The 22,510-nt window shown below is 26.9% G+C and overlaps 1 protein-coding gene across 4 annotated transcripts in view; it reads right to left on the bottom strand.

The window, feature by feature from the left end:
• Nucleotides 1–22,510, bottom strand: part of qtc (GRIP domain-containing protein quick-to-court) — a 372,167-nt gene that overhangs the window by 6,049 nt on the left and 343,608 nt on the right. For 3 of the 4 annotated variants that reach the window (XM_075297274.1, XM_075297272.1, XM_075297271.1), the window contains exons 3-6: nucleotides 8,683–9,152; nucleotides 7,643–8,615; nucleotides 4,880–4,978; nucleotides 3,170–3,259 (exon numbers count right to left, since the gene is read on the bottom strand). In XM_075297274.1, the coding sequence (XP_075153389.1) occupies nucleotides 3,170–3,259; nucleotides 4,880–4,978; nucleotides 7,643–8,615; nucleotides 8,683–9,152 (1,632 nt within the window). The remainder of the gene's footprint in view (nucleotides 1–3,169; nucleotides 3,260–4,879; nucleotides 4,979–7,642; nucleotides 8,616–8,682; nucleotides 9,153–22,510) is intronic. The other variant, XM_075297275.1, reaches the window with a different exon arrangement.

Below are 22,510 nucleotides of genomic sequence, written 5' to 3'. Positions count from 1 at the left end.
TGTCATGAGCGTGACTCACGACTCACACACGAATCACGAAAATTTTCGTGAGTCACGACAATTTCGTGTCACGTGCACACCTCTAATGTATAGGTAAGTCTACAAATAATTACGAATCGATATGGACTTTTGTACGATACGTAGAGAGCCAGAATTGAAATATGGGGGTCGCTTATATTGAGGCTATATACAATTATGAACTTTATATGGACCAATTTTTTGTGATTGGGGGTCCATTTATCTGCGGGTTATATATAACTATAGACCGATATGGACTTAGTTAGACATGGTTGCTAACGGCCATATACTAGCACAATGTACCAAATTTCAACTGACTCGGATGAAATTTGCTCCTCCAAGAAGCTCCAAAACCAAATCTCGGGATCGGTTTATATGGGGGCTATATATGATTATGGACCGATATGGGCCACTTTTGGCATGGTTGTTAAATATCATATACTACCACCACGTACCAAATTTCAACCAGATCGGATGAATTTTGCTTCTCCAAAAGGGACTGGAGGTCAAATCTGGGGATCGGTTTATATGGGGGCTATATATAATTATGGAATCATATGAACCAATTCCTGCATGGTTGTTGGATACCATATACTAACATCACGTACCAAATTTCAACCGAATCGGATGAATTTTGCTATTCCGAGGGGCTCCGGAGGTCAAATCTGGGGTTCGGTTTATATAGAGGCTATATACAATTATGGACCGATTTCGACCAATTTGTGCACGGGTGTTTAAGGCCATATATTAACACCACGTACCAAATTTCAACTGAATCAGATGAATTTTGGTCTTCCAAGAGGCTCCGGAGGTCAAATTTGGTGATCGGTTTGTATGGGGGCTATATATAAATATGGACCGATAGGGACCAATTTTTGCATGGTTGTTAGAGACCATATACTAACACCATGTACCAAATTCATCCGGATCGGATGAAATTTGCTTCTCTTAGAGGCTTCGCAAGCCAAATCGGGGATCGGTTTATATGGGGGCTATATATAATTATGGACCGATGTGGACCAATTTTTGCATGGTTGTTAGAGACCATATACTAACACCATGTACCAAATTTCAGCCGGATCGGATGAAATTTGCTTCTCTTAGAGGCTCCGCAAGCGAAATCGGGGGATCGGTTTATATGGGGGCTATATATAATTATGGACCGATGTGGACCAATTTTTGCATGGTTGTTAGAGACCATGTACTAAAACCATCTACCAAATGTCAGCCGTATCGGATGAAATTTGCTTTTCTTAGAGGATCCGCAAGCCAAATTTGGAGGTCCGTTTATATGGGGGCTATACGTAAAAGTGGACCAATATGGCCCATGTGCAATGCCATCCGACCTACATCAATAAGAACTACTTGTACCAAGTTTCAAGTCGATAGCTTGGTTCGTTCGGAAGTTAGCGTGATTTCAACAAACGGACGGACGGACGGACGGACGGACGGACGGACATGCTCAGATCGATTGAGAATTTCACCACGACCCAGAATATATATACTTTATGGGGTCTTAGAGCAATATTTCGATGTGTTACAAACGGAATGACAAAGTTAATATACCCCCATCCTATGGTGGAGGGTATAAAAAAGGTTCGTTGGCGCTGTGGCGATGAATTATTTTTGATTTCTATTAACTATTTGCCCAGTGTGAATGTGCCATAGGTAACACAGTATTAATTATAAACTGTACTCCGATATAAATATCTACACTCATAGGAAAAATACTGCAAAAATTTTAAAACAATCTTAAATTAAAAAATTAATTGATTAATTTTGTAATTTATTTTTTTTTTTTCAAATTCAATTAAAATTATAATTGCAAAAATATTGTTGAGATTTTTTAAGTAAAATATTTTTCCATTACAATTTTTTAGATTATTTTTCAATATACATTCAGAAAATAATCAAAACAAAGTTCAGTCATAAAAATTACTTGAATCAATTAAATTTTTAATTAGATCAATTAAATTCGCGCCGGTGATTGATATTATTAATTTCGTGATTTTCAATCAAATCAAATCAATTTCAATTAAAAATTAATATGATCAAATAATTTCGAGATTGGATACAAAACTATTTGTTTTCTATGTAGTATTAAATATTCTGAATCAAAATATAAGTGGCATAAACCGGTATGCCTCTAATTTCGATATAATATAAGAATATAGAAATGTATTATATTTACAAATCACAAATACTTTAAGTCTAAAATGGAAATTCGAATGTTTTAAATGAAAATAACATCTATTTCGTTCCATTTGTTCTGTGGCATAGCTTAATAAAAGGGAATAAAAAACGAGGAACAGGTGGAAAAAAAGTTAGAATGATATTAAATTGCGTAACAAATTTTAATACTATAGAACTCGACGTTTATAATTTTGAAATTATGCAAAAGTTAACTTTTGGCGACGAAGAGTTGGGTTAGAAAAATTTACTTTTGACGTTTGAAAATTTGAACGTTTATTTGTTTTTACGGCCACGAGGTGTCCATTTGAGTCAATTCATCAACGTCAATCATTTTTTTACAGCCTATATTTTTTCCTTATGTGTGCATATTTTTTTTTATGAAAATCAATTTTTAATTTTTTTTTGCTCAAAATGCTTATTTTATTTTGTTTATATTTCATCCAGCCATTGTTAGTCTTCAGAGGTTAGTTCATATATAAAATATTAAAAAAAAACACCACACCTTTTACATAAAGATGTATATTTCCAATGATACCAAATCCATATGATATGGGCGGTCAAAAACAAAAAAATCCAAATGAGTAAAAATGAAACGAGGGTTAGAAAAAATGGCCAAATTACATAAAAATGATTATACACATAAATCGATTCAATGAGGTTAGAGAAATGAATTTTTAAAAATAAAGATGAGATCACAACACCGCATACAATTGATAATGGGTATCGATTGATTAAACTGAAAATGTGAATAAGAACACATCTTGAACCAATTTTCAAAGTAAAACAGAAAAACTATATGACAAAAGAGAGATTTTTTTTGTTTTATTAAAAAATTATTTTTTTAATATGATTTTGAAAAAAAAAACACAAACCAAATATAGAAAAAGAAAAACTTAAAAAAATATAAATAATAAAACTATTTTTTGTTTTGTTTTGTTTTTGAAAGACTTTTACAAACCTTACGCGCGCCGAGAACCCATAAAGAAATAGCCTCTTTTGCAGTAAGGAGAGCATGATTACTGCCGCATTCATTTCTACATTCTGCTGCCTATAAATAATATTGGGATAGTTTTTTGGATGGAATATTTAAACAATGGTTGGTTTCGTTTTGTTTCATAAAAATCAGTTTTTTTTTTCTTAAATTACATAACATATAAAACTAAATTTGGAAAAGAAAAATTTTGTAAACAGGGCCATAAAAATATATATTTCAAAAAGGCACAAAAGGGAGCAGCAATTTTAATTTTTTGTTTAAATAATACAAATTTAAAACAAAAACTACTAAAGTTTTGTGTATGAAAATAAAAAAGAAATTAAGGTAGTATAGAAATGGTCTATACAAGGCTTTACTAACAACTACATTTGCTATAACAATTTTTTGTCGGTTTAAATGCATGCACAATTTCAATTTGATAAAGAAGAAAAAATTGAATGATTTTGTTGGAAGAATATTTTTATGAAAAATCAAACCATGCCCTCCTAAATTTAATTTAGAATTTGTTAATTGCATAACTACATATGTTAGAAAATATAAAAAGAATATTATTGTGTTTTTTTTTCGTGGTTAGTTTACGAATTCACTAACCCTTAACTACTCAACTCAAACATTCCAAAATAATAAGAAAAATATTTAAAAATATATCAAAAAAATATATATTATTGAAAAACGAGAACACATAAGTAAAACTCTATTACAGAAATTTTGGAAAGATTTCTCTAGAAGTAAACAGTTCAAATTTTTCTTTAGTGTTTTTTTTTTATTAAATGAAAAAAAAAAAACAATAATTTATTTATTAGAATTTAAATTAGACTTTTTCTTTATGTGGGAATAATTTTTTTCGTTAATAGGATTCTTTTAAACCCCGAATGTAAGAGTAAACAATTCCAATTTCAGTAATTTTTTATAAAATGAAAAAAATTAGAAATTTATTTTGCCCTAAACTAAACAATTTGAATTTCTCTTTATAAATAAAAAAAGAAAGAAATTATATATTCTATAAGGAAATAGTTTTTTTTTCTTAAATAAGATTCTTTTAAAAACTCAAACGAATATGAAATGTATAAAAGAAATGTTTATTTAATAATAATATCATTAAGTTTTACTTTAAATCTCATGAAAAGTAAATAAAAATATTATTTTAATACAAAAAATTTTTGTTGATAATAATTGGAAATGCATTAAAAATGAATTTAAAAATAACATTAAATATATAAAGAAATAATTGCATTAAAAATTATTACAAAAAAAACATAATCTCCATCAAACTACTTGTAAGATTCCTATACGATTTCATGAAAAGCAAACAAAAACACATACACACACAGATATAAGTAAATACACACAGTGATGGACATTAAGTGAGTGAGACAAAGAGAGTAAATCTATTATGTCAAATATTCAATATGGTTGCTGTATGGATTTGAGTGAGAGTGGGAGAGTGATTGGTAAGAGATTTGTAAAACTGTTATACAGTATTAAGGGCAAGTGATATATGTTTTTAGTTTTTGTTTTCTTCTTTCTCAAAATGTGTTTTTATGATCATGAATCTTTTTTCTGAAATTTTCTTTTTTCCTTTGATTTTTTTCTTCTTTAAGACACAATGCAAACAAAATGCAATATGCAAAATAAAATCGAAAATAATATTATAAAGATTTTGAAAAATCTTACACGTATGTTCTCCAATTCATCCTGTGTGGATTGCAATTGATGCAGCAGCTCGTTGATCGATACTTTATTTTGTGGTGCTCGATGTGCCAATTCTAATGCCTGAAAGAGAAAAAATTAATAAATGTATTGAGTTAATTAGTTCAATTAATTTTTAATGAAATTTCTTTAATCATAATTTAAATCATAAAAGTCAATTGCTCAACTCTCCGCTCAGAAAAAGTCTATAATAATTTCCTTAACCGATTTAATTTTATTTTCATCCATGAAAATTAATTGATTTCAGTTAAATTTAGTCAAATTACATTTATTTTTTGTTTAATTAATGACATATACTACAAATGAGAAAAAACCAGTTTTATACAAATGATGGACTCAATTTTACGAAATTCGCCAAAAATATTTCATTTTTTTCTAATCTTGAACTCCGGATAGGGCAACCTGCAATTTTTTTTTAATTTGGCGACACTTCTTAGAATCTCCACCACGTCGAAAACGAGTCGTATTCCACCAAAAATTGTAGATTTTTTACTGTTTGGTAGATTGGTAGAGTTCTTGTGGTTTTTATAGATTTTGCAATTTTCTATAGAAATACAATTTTTTAGAAAATTTTCTACAGAAATAAAATTTTAAAAAATGTTTGCTGTAGAAATAACATTTTCTATAGAAATAAAATTTTGAAAAAATTTTCTATTGAAATAAAATTTTGACAAAATTTTCTATAGAAATAAAATGTTGACAAAATTTTCTATTGACATTTTAAAAAAAAAATCTATAGAGATAACATTTTGACAAAATTTTCTGTAGAAATAAAATTTTGACAACATTTTTTATAAAAATAAAATATTGTCAAAATTTTTTATAGAAATATTATTTTGACAATAATATTAAATAGAAATAAAATTTTGACAAAATTTTCTATAGATATAACATTTTGACAAAATTTTCTATAGAAATAAAATGTTGACAAAATTTTTTATAGAAATAAAATTTTACCGTTTTTGTTTTTTATTGTTGGTTTGCACTTCAATCATATTTGATGTTTTGATCTCAGCTTTAAAACCATTGCGTTGATTAAACTACAAGAGTAGCTTAACAAACAGAGAAAAAGAATGTTTGTCAAATTTATTTGGGCAAAGTACTATAGACTGTAAGATGGTTGGATGGACGCACGTTTCGGAATTACCACATTCCTCATCATATGACAAATAAAATTTTGTCAAAATTTTCTGAAGAAATATTATTTTGACAACCTGTAAAATTTTTTTTTTTAATTTGGCGGCACTTCTTAGAATCTCCACGACGTCGAAAACGAGTCGTATTCCACCAAAAATGGTAGATTGTTTACTGTTTGGTAAATTGGTAGAATTCTTGTGGTTTTTGTAGATTTTGGAATTTTCTATAGAAATAAAATTTTTTAGAAAATTTTCTACAGAAATAAAATTTTAAAAAATGTTTTCTATAGAAATAACATTTTCTATTGAAATAAAATTTTGACAAAATCTTCTATAGAAATAAAATTTTGACAAAATTTTCTTTAGAAATAAAATGTTGACAAAATTTTCTATTGAAATAAAATCTTGACAAAATTTTCTATAGAAATAAAATTTTGACAATATTTTCTATAGAAACATAATGTTGACAAAATTTTCTATATAGATAAAATTTTGAAAAAAAATCTATAGAGATAAAATTTTGACAAAATTTTCTGTAAAAATAAAATTTTGACATTTTTTTAAAAAATAAAATTTTGTCAAAATTTTCTATAGAAGTATTATTTTGACAATAATATGACAAAATTTTCTATAGAAATAAAATTTTGACAAAATTTTCTATAAATATAAAATTTTTTGCAAAATTTTCTATAGAAATAAAATTTTTAAAAAATTTTCTATAAAGATAAATTTTTTTACAACATTTTAATAGAAATAAAATTTTGACAAAATTTTCTGTAGAAATAAAATTTTGACAACATTTTTTTTTATAAAAATAAAATTTTGTCAAAATTTTCTATAGCAATATTATTTTGACAATAATATGACAAAATTTTCCATAGAAATAAAATGTTGACATAATTTTTTATAGAAATAAAATTTTGTCAAAATTTTCTATAGAAATATTATTTTGACAAAATTTTTTATAGAAATAAAATTTTGACATTTTCTTTAGAAATAAAATTTTTACAAAACTTTCTATAAAAATAAATTTTTTACAAAATTTTCTATAAACACAATATTCTTTACAAAATTTTTATAGAAGTAAAATGTTGACCAAATTTTTCTATAGAAATAAAATTTTGACAAAAAAAAAATTACCGTAAAACTTAAAAATTAATATCACAGTAAATTTAAAGACATCTTGAAAAGTCTAGAGAATAGAATTTCCATAGAAATAAAATGTTGACAATTTTTTTTATAGAAATAAAATTTTGTCAAAATTTTCTATAGAACTATTATTTTGACAAAATTTTTTATAGAAATAAAATATTGAACAAATTTTCTATAAAAATATTTTTTTTTCTACATTTTAATAGAAATAAAATTTTGACTTCATTTTCTTTAGAAATAAAATTTTTACAAAAATATTTTTTTTTTTTAAATTTTCTATAAACACAATATTCTTTACAAAATTTTTATAGAAATAAAATGTTGACAAAATTTTTCTATAGAAATAAAATTTTGAAAAAAAAAAAAATACCGTAAAACATAAAAATAATATCACAGTAAATTTAAAGACATCTTGAAAAGTTGCCTCTCAATTCTTTACCTGATCAGCGCGAGCAATACGTTCAGCTTCCTGACCCTTTTGGTACATATGCAAATACATTTGCTTCTGTTTCTCTTCGTGTTCACACAATTTGCGTTGCAAATCCTCCAATTGTTTTTCCAATTCACGTATGCGTTCCTTAGCATGTTCATAGTCGGGAACAATATCCGCATAGCGGGTATTACACTCGGCCAATTTTTGCAATAAGGCCTCAATACGATCGTTGTTCGAACGCTTGATATCACTGGCCACAGCATCTTGACTGCGTACCAAATCCTCAATACGTTGCTCATACATACGTATCAATTCTTGGCGTTGCAATTCATATTGCTCGAGAGCCGAAGCGTTTTCGCCACTACCACCAGGACATGAGCTGTCATGGTGATGATGATGATGATGGTGGGTGGCATCGTGGGATGATGCAGCATACGACGAATCTTTGGAATGTATAGATGATGAGGTCATATCCTCAAAATGACCCGAATCGGCAAAGGAGCTTTGCATATCGTTCAAATGATGCTGGTGTGCATTTTGTGACGCTTGATGTAACATGACCGTGGGCGAGGCTGAGGCGGCATGATGATGATGATGGCCGCCATGCATATGACGTGTAGGACTCACACTGGAATGTTGCTTGTTCTGACCATCGTCGACCATATCGACAATGGGCGAAACATCTTGTGACGTCACGGCTTCACGTACAGTGACGGCATCACTGGAAGCCGATCGTTCATCGGGTGATGAGAGCGAAGCCTTAAACAAACGTAATTCCACAACTTCACGTGTCAAACGTAATAATTCCGAGTCTTTTTGTTCCAAATCTTGACGAGCCACACACAATAGCTCTTTAAGGCGTCGTATTTGACGCTGGGCCCTCTGTGTGGGTGTCAGATAATCGGATCCAACTTGACCGGCATAATTGGAACAATGGACCACATATTTCATTTTACGGCCACTAAAGGTAGTGCCATTTCTGAAAGGAAGAAAAATAAGCACAATAATTATTCTATACCAGGACGGGAAACGCTATTAAAACTTACCTTGCCACATAGGGATGTTCACAAGACATTGTCGAACGACCCGAAGTTGTGGTATAGGAATACAAAGAATCTAAATCATCATCCAAATAGGTTGATGGCGAATCTGGTGTAACCGGAGGAGTTTTCGGTGTAGGCTTTAAACCGCCACTTTCCAATACTTTCGTATTGGGCGAGGTATCACCGTTAGGCCTTGTCGTTTGTGTTTGCTGTTGTTGCGGGTTATTTCCGTTTCCGCTTACTGTGCTCGTTGTTAATGGTTTCGGCGATTTGGGTGTTTTCACTGTACCTACGCCTCCACCCGTTGTCGTTGCATTTGCTGTATTCGAGGCTGTTGTAGCCAATGTTAATGGTCGCGAGTGCTGATGATGAGAAGAATGAAGATTTTGTGTTGGCGTTGTTGTCGCCGTTGCAGTTGTCGTTGTCGGTGTTGTTGCCGCCGATGATGTGTGAATACCGTTTTGATTTAAAGACTGTAACAGAAGAAAGTTCAAACTATGAATAAAATGCAAATATCATCTATACCAAGTCTTAACTGCAAATAGGAGTTAGGTTCCATGCTAAATGGCGGAACAGTTTGTTGTTGTTGATGTTGTTTTTGGTTTTAATACTAACAGTTTTTCCATGTTACTTTTCTTTTGTGGTTATTTGTTTGTGAAGTTAGCTTGCGGTTTTGAGAGACTCTATTTCTCTCTCTCCCTTTCTCTGTCGTCATGTGAGTGTGGGATTGCACGCGTGTGGTAGCACAAACTCACAGCTCACTTATATAAATGTTCACACAAATTAATGGCCAACACGCACAGTGGTTATTAGCATAGAGAAAGTGTGTCAAGGCCAATGGAAGAGATTTACTTTAAATGTCAATGTTAAATGGATGGAAATATTGAAATGTTCCATGCTTCACCAATAAATAAAATTTCCTCCATCCTGCCACTGGGTTTATGACTATGAAAAATGGGGGAAATCATTGACCAATGAGGAAATGTTTAGGCTTAACAATTTGAAAATTTTATTATATTTCTTGCGTAAATGTTAATTGAAGCCAATTTAACTCTATTTTAGTTCATATTATTGGCAAAAGTTCTTCCGGGTCAATGGTAAAGTGAATTTTTTTCTTCAAAATCGTATTTGTATTTTACTTTAATAAAATATGTCGCTAACATTTTTTTAAAGGTCTTCAATTTTTTGAAACACTGTGGAAAAAGAAACTACAATCGACTTTTTCCTTTGCATTTGCTTTTGAAGGAGGAATACAATTTCCTCCATCCTGCCACTGGGTTTATGACTATGAAAAATGGGGGAAATCATTGACCAATGAGGAAATGTTTAGGCTTAACAATTTTAAAATTTTATTATATTTCTTGCGTAAATGTGAATTTAAGCCAATTTAACTCTATTTTAGTTCATGGAATTATTATTGGCAAAGGTTCTTCCGGGCCAATGGTAAAGTGAATTTTTTTTTTCAAAATCGTATTTTATTTTACTTTAATAAAATATGTCGCAAACATTTTTTTAAATGTCTTCAATTTTTTGAAACACTGTGGAAATAGAAACTACAATCGACCACAAAACTTTTTCCTTTGCATTTGCTTTTGAAGGAAGCCCAATTGTGTTATGGTGTTTTGGCATATTTTATGATTGTTGTTTCCTAATCATATTGATGTAGTTTTTGGTGTTGTGGTTAATTATGTTTCTTAGGTTTTGCTAATAATTTTTTCTACATTCATTTACATTCCCTCATTCATCGAGGAAACAGACATAGGTACTTGATTCATAAATATCCAAGACTACAGATATTGGTTCATCCCTCCCATAAGGTAGCTAAATACCTAGTTACTTGTTACAACTTCCATTCATTTGTCTGTCTAAAAACAAAAACTTAGTAAAAGTATAGATTTTGTGCGGTTTACTACGATAACTCTACTGGCTAAGTTTAATCATTCATCCAAATAAGTTTTTGGTTTCCACCTCCTTTTGGTTTGCTTTTTGTTTTTCTACAATGGAATTTCCCAACCAATCTAACCAACTTACCGGTGGATTGTTCGTTCACTCACTCATTCACTTCATGCTTGACTTAAATGCGAATCAAATAAAATAAAGGTAAAATGTTGCATCGTCTAACTTTAATCCAAGGTATTTTTGGAATTTTTGCAAAATGCAAACAACAAAAGAAAATAAAATGATAACAAAATCATTGGGCCATAGCATAATGAGAAAATGTATAAATTCTCATTATTTTTTCACTAAATTCCTTAGACTTGTTAATGTTAATATGTTAGATATTTTTTAATTAATATGTTTGTATATATTAAATTATAAAATTAAAAAAAATAATAATAATTTCTTAATTTTTGAAAAGCAATGTTTTATGCATCATAGTTAATAAGCTGTGATCCACTGTGTGGGGGTTTGCCTGAGTCTAACATTTGCAAGGCTAAGAGAAACGAACTTCTGGTATTTAGAAGGCCTTTCTCTTTATTAGGTTTTTAGCATTTGACCGTATTGACCGCATTTGCGGCCACAAGGCCTCTAGGTAATTGTGTTTGTATGTGTGTTGGTTCTCTGTCGTAATTCTCTTTGATCCAAAAATCTCTGTTAAGGAAATAACAGATTAAAGATACCAAAATCGTTTTTCTATTGCAATTATAATTTAGACCATTCAAGCAGAAAATTATTTTATGACAACCTCATTTGTGATGGAATTCATAAAAAAATATAGGAAAATAAAGAAAACCCCTTCCAAACAATGGACACTATGCTCAGATCATGGCTTTAGAAGTCATTAAAAAGTACATTAAAATTTTAATTGAATTCAAAGCCTTATTCAATTACTAGAGAAGAGTAAAAGAGTTAAAGTTCGACGAAGCCGACTATGAAGATCCAACGATTTTGTGTTTGCTTTAATTATTTTGGTATTGATTCCGGGCTAAAGAAGCAAGGAATTGCACTATGGATATATTTTAGGTTTGGTGTATACTCAAAAAAAAAATTGAACCCACCACGGAGGAAAATATAGGCTAATTTTAAAAAATTTTAACTAAACTGTATTAGGAGGTTAGGTTAGGTTGAAAAGAGGATCCAGATTTCCCTACCTCATGTCAGCTGACATGAGCCTTATCCAATATTCGGTAGTTTATGCTCTCTAACTTCTTTTTTCCATCATACTCTTCTTTTATTCTAGAAACTTTGTGTCCTTAACAAATGCCCTAATTTATTTTCACTCCCGGTTTCCATGTTGGACCAGATCCAGAACACGGTTGTCACAATTGCTAGATTCTACCAAAAATGGTAGATGTGTTACTTTTTTGTAGATTTGTAGAATTCTGGATGTTCTGACAAAATTTTCTATGAAAACAAAATTTTGACAATATTTCCTTTAGAAATAAAATATCAAAATTTTCTATAGAAATAAAATTTTGACAAAATTTTCTAAGAAAAAAAATTTTGATAATATTTTCTATAGAAAATAAACGTTGTCAAAATTTTCTATAGAAATAAAATTTTGACAAAATTTTCTATAACATAGAAATAAATTCTTAGAAAAATTTCTATAGAAATACACTTATGACAAGAATTTGCTAAATTACTAAACTTTTCAAAAAAAATTCGAAAGAAATAAAATTTTGACAAAATTTTCTATAGAAACACAATTTTGACAAAATTATCTTTAGAAAAAAATTTTGACAAAATCTTCCATAGAAATAAAATTTTGATTAAAATTTCTATAGAAATAAAATTTTGAAAAAAATCTATAGAAATAAAATGTTGAAAAAAAAATTTTCTATAAAAATAAAATTTTCTATAGAAATAAAATTTTAACAAAAAATTTTATAGAAACAAAATTTAAAAAAAATGGTAGATTTGTAGAATTCTGGATGTTATGACAAAATTTTCTATGAAAACAAAATTTTGACAATATTTCCTTTAGAAATAAAATGTCAACATTTTCTATAGAAATAAAATTTTGACAAAATTTTCTATAGAAATACAATTTAAAAAGAAAAAATTCTATGGAAATAAAATTTTGAAATAAATTTTTAAATTTTAAATTTTTGCAAAAAGTTTTCTATAGAAATAAAATTTTGACAAAATTTTCTATATAAATAACATTTTGACAAAATTTGCTATGGAAATAAAATTTTGACAAAATTTTCTATGGAAATATAATTTTGAAAAAATTTTCTATAGAAATAAAATTTTGACAAAACTTTCTATAGAAATAAAATTTTGATAAAAATTTTATAGAAATAAAATTATAACAAAATTTTCTATAGAAATAAAATTTTGACAAAATTTTCTATAGAAATAAAATTCTGAGAAAAATTTCTATAGAAATACAATTATGACAAAAATTTGCTAAAGTACTAAACTTTTCAAAAAATTTTCTATAGAAATAAAATTTTTACAAAATTTTCTATAGAAAAAAATTTTGATAATATTTTCTATAGAAATAAAATGTTGTCAAAATTTTCTATAGAAATAAAATTTTGAAAAATTTTCTATAGAAATAAAATGTTGTCAAAATTTTCTATAGAAATAAAATTTAAATAGAAAAAATTCTATGGATGTAAAATTTTGTTAACAAATTTTTAAATTTTTGCAAAAAGTTTTCTATAGAAATAAAATTTTGACAAAATTTTCTATAGAAATAACATTTTGACAAAATTTTCTATGGAAATAAAATTTTGACAAAATTTTCTATGGAAAGAAAATTTTAAAAAAATTTTCTATAGAAACAAAATTTTGACAAAACTTTTTATAGAAATAAAATTTTGATAAACATTTTTATAGAAGTAAAATTATAACAAAATTTTCTATAGAAATAAATTTTTAACAAAATTTTCTATAGAAATAAAATTTTGACAAAATTTTCTATAACATAGAAATAAATTTTGACAAAATTTTCTATGGAAAGAAAATTTTGAAAAAAATTTCTATAGAAACAAAATTTTGACAAAACTTTTTATAGAAATAAAATTTTGATAAACATTTTTATAGAAGTAAAATTATAACAAAATTTTCTATAGAAATAAATTTTTAACAAAATTTTCTATAGAAATAAAATTTTGACAAAATTTTCTATAACATAGAAATAAATTCTGAGAAAAATTTCTATAGAAATACAATTATGACAAGAATTTGCTAAATTACTAAACTTTTCAAAAAATTTTCTATAGAAATAAAATTTTGACAAAATTTTCGAAAGAAATAAAATTTTGACAAAATTTTCTATAGAAATACAATTTTAACAAAATTTTCTTTAGAAATAAAATTTTGCCAAAATCTTCTATAGAAATAAAATTTTGATTAAAATTTCTATAGAAATAAAATTTTGAAAAAAAAATCTATAAAAATAAAATTTTGAAAAAATTTATGTAAAAATAAAATTTTCTATAGAAATAAAATTTTAACAAAAAATTTTATAGAAATAAAATTTTCTATAGAAATGAATTTTTGAAAAAAATTTCTATAGAAATAAATTTTTGAAAAAAATTTCTATAAAAATAAAATTTTGAAAAAAAAATTCTATAAAAATAAAATTTTGAATAAATTTTTTAGAGAAATAAAATTTTGACAAAATTTTCTGTAGAAATAAATTTTTGAAAAAAAATTATATACAAATACAATTCTGAAAAAAATCTATAGAAATACAATTTTGAACAAATATTTCTATAGAAATAAAATTTTGACAAAAATTTTCTATAAAATAAAATAAAAATTTTGGAAAAATTTTGTATAAAAAAATTTACAAAATTTTCTATAGAAATACATTTTTGAAAAAATTTTGTTATAAAAATAAAATTTAAAAAAAATCTATAGAAATAAAATTTTCTATGGGGATAAAATTTTCTATGGGAATAAAAATTTAAAAAATTTTTTTTTTATAGAAATAAAATTTTGAATTAAGTCCAGTATCGCATTTATGTTTTGTTCAGATTACAACTTAGTGTTATATGATCAATCTTTTTTAAATAGGATAGATATCTTTTGTTATTTTTATTTTTAATTAATTAATATAATATTATGGATTAAGGTACATCCAAGAGCCTTACTCTCCATCCATTGTTTTGTTTTTCTCAGATTTTTATTGTTGTAATCCAAAAGAAAATCACAGCATTGGAATAATACGGATATGTCACTTGAGTATCTATACTCAACATGGTATAAATGTGTGTTACGTGCATGGGAGGTCTCAACACATACACCCCCATAGACCAGCCAACACAATTTGTCTAAAGCCATAAAGGTTGACATAGAAAATATTAAAGCTCTGCAGGATACATCACTTGAATATTATTATACCCGTGAAAAGACACACAATATTTAATGTCAAGGTCCAATGTATGTATATAATATATAAATAAATTTTATATGAAATAGAAATACATTTTATAGGAATTAATTATTATTCATTATTGAATGGGACAATACAATTTTCATTTCTGTTTAATGTAGGATTTTATTCTACTTTGCCCTTTTTGTCAAACAAATGTGATATTTTTCTAATCGAATCCACAATAGCGTTCGTGTTTGTTTATTATTTTCCAATAATGCTGAAACAATTACGTATAAGAAAATTGTATTACAATGACCTGAGCAGACAATTTGCCAGTCGACGTTGCCGCCGAATATGTCCACTCATCTCGTCTTAAATTTAGCCGCCAATTAATTGCAAATATTCATTTATATCAGAAAAATGTATAAATAATTGTGGCGTTTTTTGCCCACAACCTATCAGTATCGAGTTGCTATAATATTAATTTGCAAAAATTTAGCTAATCTCATTACCAATCGGATAATGCGTCATTCATATTTAAGCCGTCGATTTAAGCTGTTGCCGATCATTGTGTGTCGGCTCATCTCGACTCAAATTTAGCCGCCAATTAATCAAAAATATTTATTTATATCAGAAAAATTGATTACTAATTGTTGTAATATTTGCCAAAATTTTGAACTTTCCAACCACAATCAATCAGTATCAAGTTTTGTGAAAATTATAAAAATTATATGCACGGTTGCCACTAGAGCGAAAAATAATCTACCAAAACTGGGATAAAATTTTACAAAAAAAAAAATACCTAACAACAAAATCTTATTTTGAAAAATTTTATTTCTATAGAAAATGTTGTCAAAATTAAATTTCTATAGAAAATTTTGTCACAATTTTATTTCAATAGAAAATTTTGTCAAAATTGTATTTCTATAGAAAATTTTGTCAAAATTTTATTTCTATAGAAAACTTTGTCAAAATTTTATTTCTATAGAAAATGTTGTCAAAATTTAATTTCTATAGAAAATTTTGTCAAAATTTTATTTCAATAGAAAATTTTGACAAAAATGTATTTCTATAGAAAATTTTGTCAAAATTTTATTTCTATAGAAAACTTTGTCAAAATTTTATTTCTATAGAAAATGTTGTCAAAATTTTATTTCTTTAGAAAATGTTGTCAAAATTTAATTTCTATAGAAAATTTTGTCAAAATTTTATTTCAATAGAAAATTTTGACAAAAATGTATTTCTATAGAAAATTTTGTCAAAATTTTATTTCTATAGAAAACTTTGTCAAAATTTTATTTCTATAGAAAATGTTGTCAAAATTTTATTTCTTTAGAAAATGTTGTCAAAATTTTATTTCTATAGAAAATTTTGTCAAAATTTTATTTCTATAGAAAATTTTGTCAAAAATTTATGTCTATAGAAAATTTTGTCAAAAATTTATTCCTATAGAATATTTTGTCAAAAATTTATTTCTATAGAAAATTTTGTCAAAATTTTATTTCTATAGAATATTTTGTCAAAATTGTATTTCTATAGAAAATTTTGTCAAAATTTTATTTCTATAGAAAACTCTGTCAAAATTTTATTTCTATAGAAAATGTTGTCAAAGTTTAATTTCTATGGAAAATGTTGTCAAAATTTTATTTCAATAGAAAATTTTGTCAAAATTGTATTTCTATAGAAAATTTTGTCAAAATTTTATTTCTATAGAAAACTTTATCAAAATTTTATTTCTATAGAAAATGTTGTCAAAATTTTATTTCTATAGAAAATGTTGTCAAAATTTTATTTCTATAGAAAATTTTGTCAAAATTTTATTTCTATAGAAAATTTTGTCAAAATTTTATTTCTATAGAAAATTTTGTCAAAAATTTATGTCTATAGAAAATTTTGTCAAAAATTTATTCCTATCGAATATTTTGTCAAAATTTTATTTCTATAGAATATTTTGTCAAAAATTTATTTCTATAGAAAATTTTGTCAAAATTTTATTTCTATAGAAAATTTTGTCGACATTTTATTTCTATGGAAAATTTTGTCAAAATTTTATATCTATGGAAAATTTTGTCAAAAATTTATTTCTATAGAAAATTTTGTCAAAAATTTATTTCTATAGAATATTTTGTCAAAATTGTATTTCTATAGAAAATTTTTTCAAAATTTTATTTCTATAGAAAACTCTGTCAAAATTTTATTTCTATACAAAATGTTGTCAAAATTTTATTTCTATAGAAAATGTTGTCAAAATTTTATTTCTATAGAAAATTTTGTCAAAATTTTATTTCTATAGAAAATTTTGTCAAAATTTTATTTCTATAGAAAATGTCATCAAAATTTAATTTCTGTAGAAAATTTTGTCAAAATTTTATTTCAATAGAAAATTTTGTCAAAATTTTATTTCTATGGAAAATTTTGTCAAAATTTTATTTCAATAGAAAATTTATTTCTATAGAAAAATTTGTCAAAATTTTATTTCTATAGAAAAGGTTGTCAAAATTTTATTTCTATAGAAAACTTTATCAAAATTTTATTTCTATAGAAAATGTTGTCAAAATTTTATTTCTATAGAAAATTTTGTCAAAATTTTATTTCTTTAGAAAATTTTGTCAAAATTTTATTTCTATAGAAAATGTCATCAAAATTTAATTTCTGTAGAAAATTCTGTCAAAATTTTATTTCAATAGAAAATATTGTCAAAATTTTATTTCTATGGAAAATTTTGTCAAAATTTTATTTCAATAGAAAATTTATTTCTATAGAAAATTTTGTCAACATTTTATTTCTATGGAAAATTTTGTCAAAATTTTATTTCTATATAAAATTTTGTCAAAAATTTATTTCTATAGAAAATTTTGTCAAAATGTTATTTCTATAGAAAATTTTGTCAAAATGTTATATCTATAGAAAATTTTGTCAAAATTTTATTGTTATAGAAAATTTTGTCAAAATTTTATTTCTATAGAAAATTTTGTCAAAATTTTTTTTCTATAGAAAATTTTGTCAAAATTTTATTTTTATAGAAAATTTTGTTAAAATTGTATTTCTATAGAAAATTTTGTTAAAAACAAAAACTATCTGTCTGTTTAATTATATATCTGTTTAATTATATATTCAACAAATTTTAGAACTGTTTTTCTAAAATTTCATTTCGTAGAAAAGAAAAACTTTTTTATTGCAAAATCAATAATCCATTTATTTCAAATAGCCTAAATAAGAATAAAAGAATTTAATTCACTACAAACACCATTGACACTAATTGTAATATACAGTCAGCACAGAGGCCTGTAAAAAAATAATAATAATCAAAGAAGAAACAATTATTCCTACTGTTTGCAATACTTTCACAGAGAATCTTTGCAAAAAAAAGTAACAAAAACAAAACGAAAATAAATGGCCAACCTTTTTGGCTAGGATCCAATAAAAGGTATATTTGTTAGTAAACCCCCTTAGCCCATATGGATGATGTGGTGCCACAGTGATGACTGTGTTCCTTTTTATACTCTAGTTTTCAGACACACATACAAACGGATATACCAATGTATCCTTGAAAGTGATTAAATTTAGCTTGGTGCTGGTGATGACGACGACGACCACCGACAACGGCAATAACAGATCTTGAGGTATGATAGATATGAACAATGTGTCATTTTGCCACATACAACCATCCGCTGGAATATTCTTCCTTTAGCACCGGCTCATACAATGTAACTATTATTCCAAATCATATGGATGTTGATAGGGTTGAATTATTTAAATGGGTAGTAAATCTAACGTATAATTAATGGTGATAATTTAATATTGAAATCAATGAAACGCTGATGGGAATCTTTACAGGAGTGCAGTGCTATACTCGAAATTGACACATATTTCGTGTTAGAAAGATTTCCAAAGAATTTATCTTTACGCTAATGATTTTGGTATTGATTCTATGTTGCAAAACATGTCCTATTTTTGAACCCTCAAGGCAAGATACAAAAAGTCAACAAATTTAAAGACGATTTCTTTCATTTTCAAGAATTTTTCAGAATTATAAAAAGTTAAGTAGACCTTGGTCAAACAAAGTTTCCTTTATTTATTATATTTAAGAAAGATATTTTTTTCAGTGCATTGCAAAAGTAAAGTACAGTCTGGCTAGCCATACTGTAGGCTAATATGTATGACAATCGCTCGACCTGTCGCTGACAGATTTATTCTAGTGACAGTTTATTTTATTATTTACAAGCTCACCAAAGCAATTTAATCTAATGCTTTCTGCAATAAAGTTATTCGCGATGGAATTCACGTGTGATAGTACGACTACTTTACACTTAGCTGGAACCACAAGTGCCTGTTGTTAAAGCCTTTCAGCATTTACATTGCTTGTTGTCGTGATACTGACAGTGTTGCATTGCATCCAAAAACTGGACACCTGTAATGATCCGAAAAGATAAGGCCGAAATCCACGCCGCAGTGGTAGAAGACTTGTTCGAGACTTGAACATATCGCATGAACGGATGCAACACATATTGAAAAATAAGCTTGGACTAAAGCTATTGAAATTCCAAAAAGTTCAAGAGCTCACCGATGCACAGAAAAAAAATTTAGACTGGAAAGAGCCAAGGAGATGGTCAAGAGCTGAACGGATGCAACCACGGTTGCCACTCGAGCCAAAAATAATCTACCAAAATTTGAAAAAAAAACCCAAAAAAAAACTACCAATTAAAAAATTTTATTTTGCCGTTTTTGATAAAAAAATTGTTGTGATTATTATGAAAATATTGTTCTTCGAATGAAATGATTTATTATTTTTTTTAGAAGTTGATTTATTATCACTCCTAGTACCGACAATTTATTTGGGTGTTTAAATATCCCTTGAATCATAAATGTGTCCAAGTTTTAAATATGTTTAGCTTGCGCTAACCATTTTAACCGTTTTTGGTTAAAGATTTTGACTTAATATTGACTTTATAGAAAATTTATTCAAAATTGCATTTTTATAGAAAATTTGTTAATTTTTATAGAACATTTTCTTTTCTAAAGAAAACTTTTGTCAAAATTCAATTTCTATAGAAAATTTGTAAAGTACCTTTTAGCGACCATTGGCTGTTACGTTGCTCCTGGCTCGTATTCATCGATCTTGGGCTCAAAATATAACTAGCGAATATTATCGCAATTGACAACCAATAATTCATTCTACCGCACAATGGCCACTACAGTGACCATTATAAAAAATCCAGATCTCAATCCGTTGGCATTTTGGAGAGTAAGGTAAGTACAAAAAAATACAAAAGCGTCCCACTCCCGACACTTAGCATTACGTCCGTTGGCATTTGCATTTGGTCTGTTTTTTCTTTTCCAGAAATCGCTTTTTTAACATATGTTCCAAACATATTTTGCAGGAAGCACACATATTATTGGATACTGTCGAAACATTAATATGTTTGTCTTATGTGAACATATTATATGTTTGTAAGCATTTTGAGCCCAAAAATATTATATGCTTGGAAGAAGTTTTCCCAAAGACGATTGTGCTCATTCCCTAACATACTTGTAATTTTTACTTCCACGAAATATTTTTATTGTTGGCACCTTTTTCTGTAATACAAATAATGTTGAAGAAATTATTCACTTTTATACATTTTTTTAAATTTTACCTTTCGCCTGCACGGAGAATCGAACCGAGGACCATACAGTTTGTAAGCCAACACACTATCCACTGGGCTACGTAGCTGTTATAGTCACCAGTAGACAATTATCGTTATAAGTTACATTTATATAGCATAGTTTGCAGCGCCTACGAGCCCATGCAAACATAACATTATTTAACAGAAACATACATTTGTTTGCCACGTGGAGCAGTGGTTAGCATGTCTGCCTTGCATGCAAAGGGTCGTGGGTTCAATCCCTGCTCCGACCAAACACTTTTTTTAATTTACACATTTATATCTATACTATATTAAATTTTTATAATGAAACTTCGAAATGTGGGTTATTAAAGATTTATAGTCAGTAACAGTGCTTGATATAAACGAAATTGACTGATTTTTGGATAAAATATTATTTTTTTATTGCAAAAATAAAAATTTTGTAACAAAAAACTGTTTTTGGTACAAAACTTTAAAATTTGGAAGGAATTCAAAAACTCTAACAAAAGAAGAACGTGGAGTCGAGTATAAACATACATAAATAATTTTATAATATAAATATAAATTTATTTAGGCGTGAACAGTTTTTTACTAGCATTTAACACCATTGCTCTAAAATGACTTTTATTTTTCTTTAATAATTCATTTTAAAGAAAATAAACTTTTTAAATTGTTTTAGCTGCAAAACTCGAACTTAATGCCCGCTTTTATATTTGAAGGTGTCCGTCAACTCCTCGTGGACTACTTATTAATAAAGAGGAACTAAACTTTGTTTTTATACATTTTACTGTGTAATTTTTCACTATTTCCTCCTTATTTCATTTTACTGTCCCAACTCTAAAAAGAGTATAGTGTCCTTTCGTTATTTTTATGAAGACCCCTGATTTCTTTTAACGAACCAAGAAAAAAATTGTGCCCATAATGCCAAAATGATAAACAAAACAAATGTCCACACATACATAAAATGCTGCTCTCAAGAAGAAAACATATGCTGTTTTTTTTTTCAAATGTCAATTCTCTTGGTTCCGAATGTCTATTCTCGTTATTCAAATTAAATAATATTTAGACTTAAGCATATTAAATTTTTGGCCATATCATAAAACAGTTTTCCGAAACAACATACACGCACAGAAAAAACATGTTTGGACATGGTTGCCGCATCCATTTAATGCTTATTTAGAGTATGTAATTGTCGCGAAAACCATGTATTTTGTCTTTGTAAAAATAATTTTCGAGCGGAGAAAAATATATGTTGGCAATAAGCATTTGAATGGTTATCAAATACCGCAAACATGTTCTATCATTTAAATGATAGAATTGGAGACCATTATATGGTCAGGAAAATCATGTACCTGACCATTCATTTTTTTTACTTTTTTGCAGAGAAAAAAGTATTTTTATAGTTTACGTATAGACATGTATACAACCATTACATGGCCATAAAGACCATGTACATTGTTTTCGTGACCATTTAATTTTTTAATTTTTTTGCAGCGACAAGAATTTTATAAAAACATTGAGCAGGTACACACGATTTTCATTTTGCGCGTCAGTCGTGTGTTGATTGTTTCTTGGAATGGACGGAGAATACGGAATTATTGTGTTTTGTGTTAATTTATTTATTCACAAATGGCACGTGGTTTTATGTGAATACAAAAAAGGAAAGTGTAGTTGAAAAAAATGTACCTGGTTTTTGTTCTGCATTTTGATATATGGTATAATTTATTTTTATTTGCAGTTACATGATGTCTGCGTTTGTACATTTGATGGGCACGAAGTAAATATGGAATGATTACTTATTGTTGAAATTGAACCAAACTAGAGTGTGTAAAAATATGTGATGTTTGCTTGCTCGACATTATAAATAGAAATAAGCAATGAATTAGTTTATAAATAAATAAAAACAAATAAATAAAATTGATTTTGT

Source organism: Haematobia irritans, chromosome 2 (genome assembly GCF_050003625.1).
Source record: "Haematobia irritans isolate KBUSLIRL chromosome 2, ASM5000362v1, whole genome shotgun sequence".
In the NCBI taxonomy this organism is placed as follows: Eukaryota; Metazoa; Arthropoda; class Insecta; order Diptera; family Muscidae; genus Haematobia; species Haematobia irritans.
The sequence above is the reverse complement of the archived record's forward strand: the minus strand, read 5'-3'. Positions and strand labels throughout refer to the sequence as shown.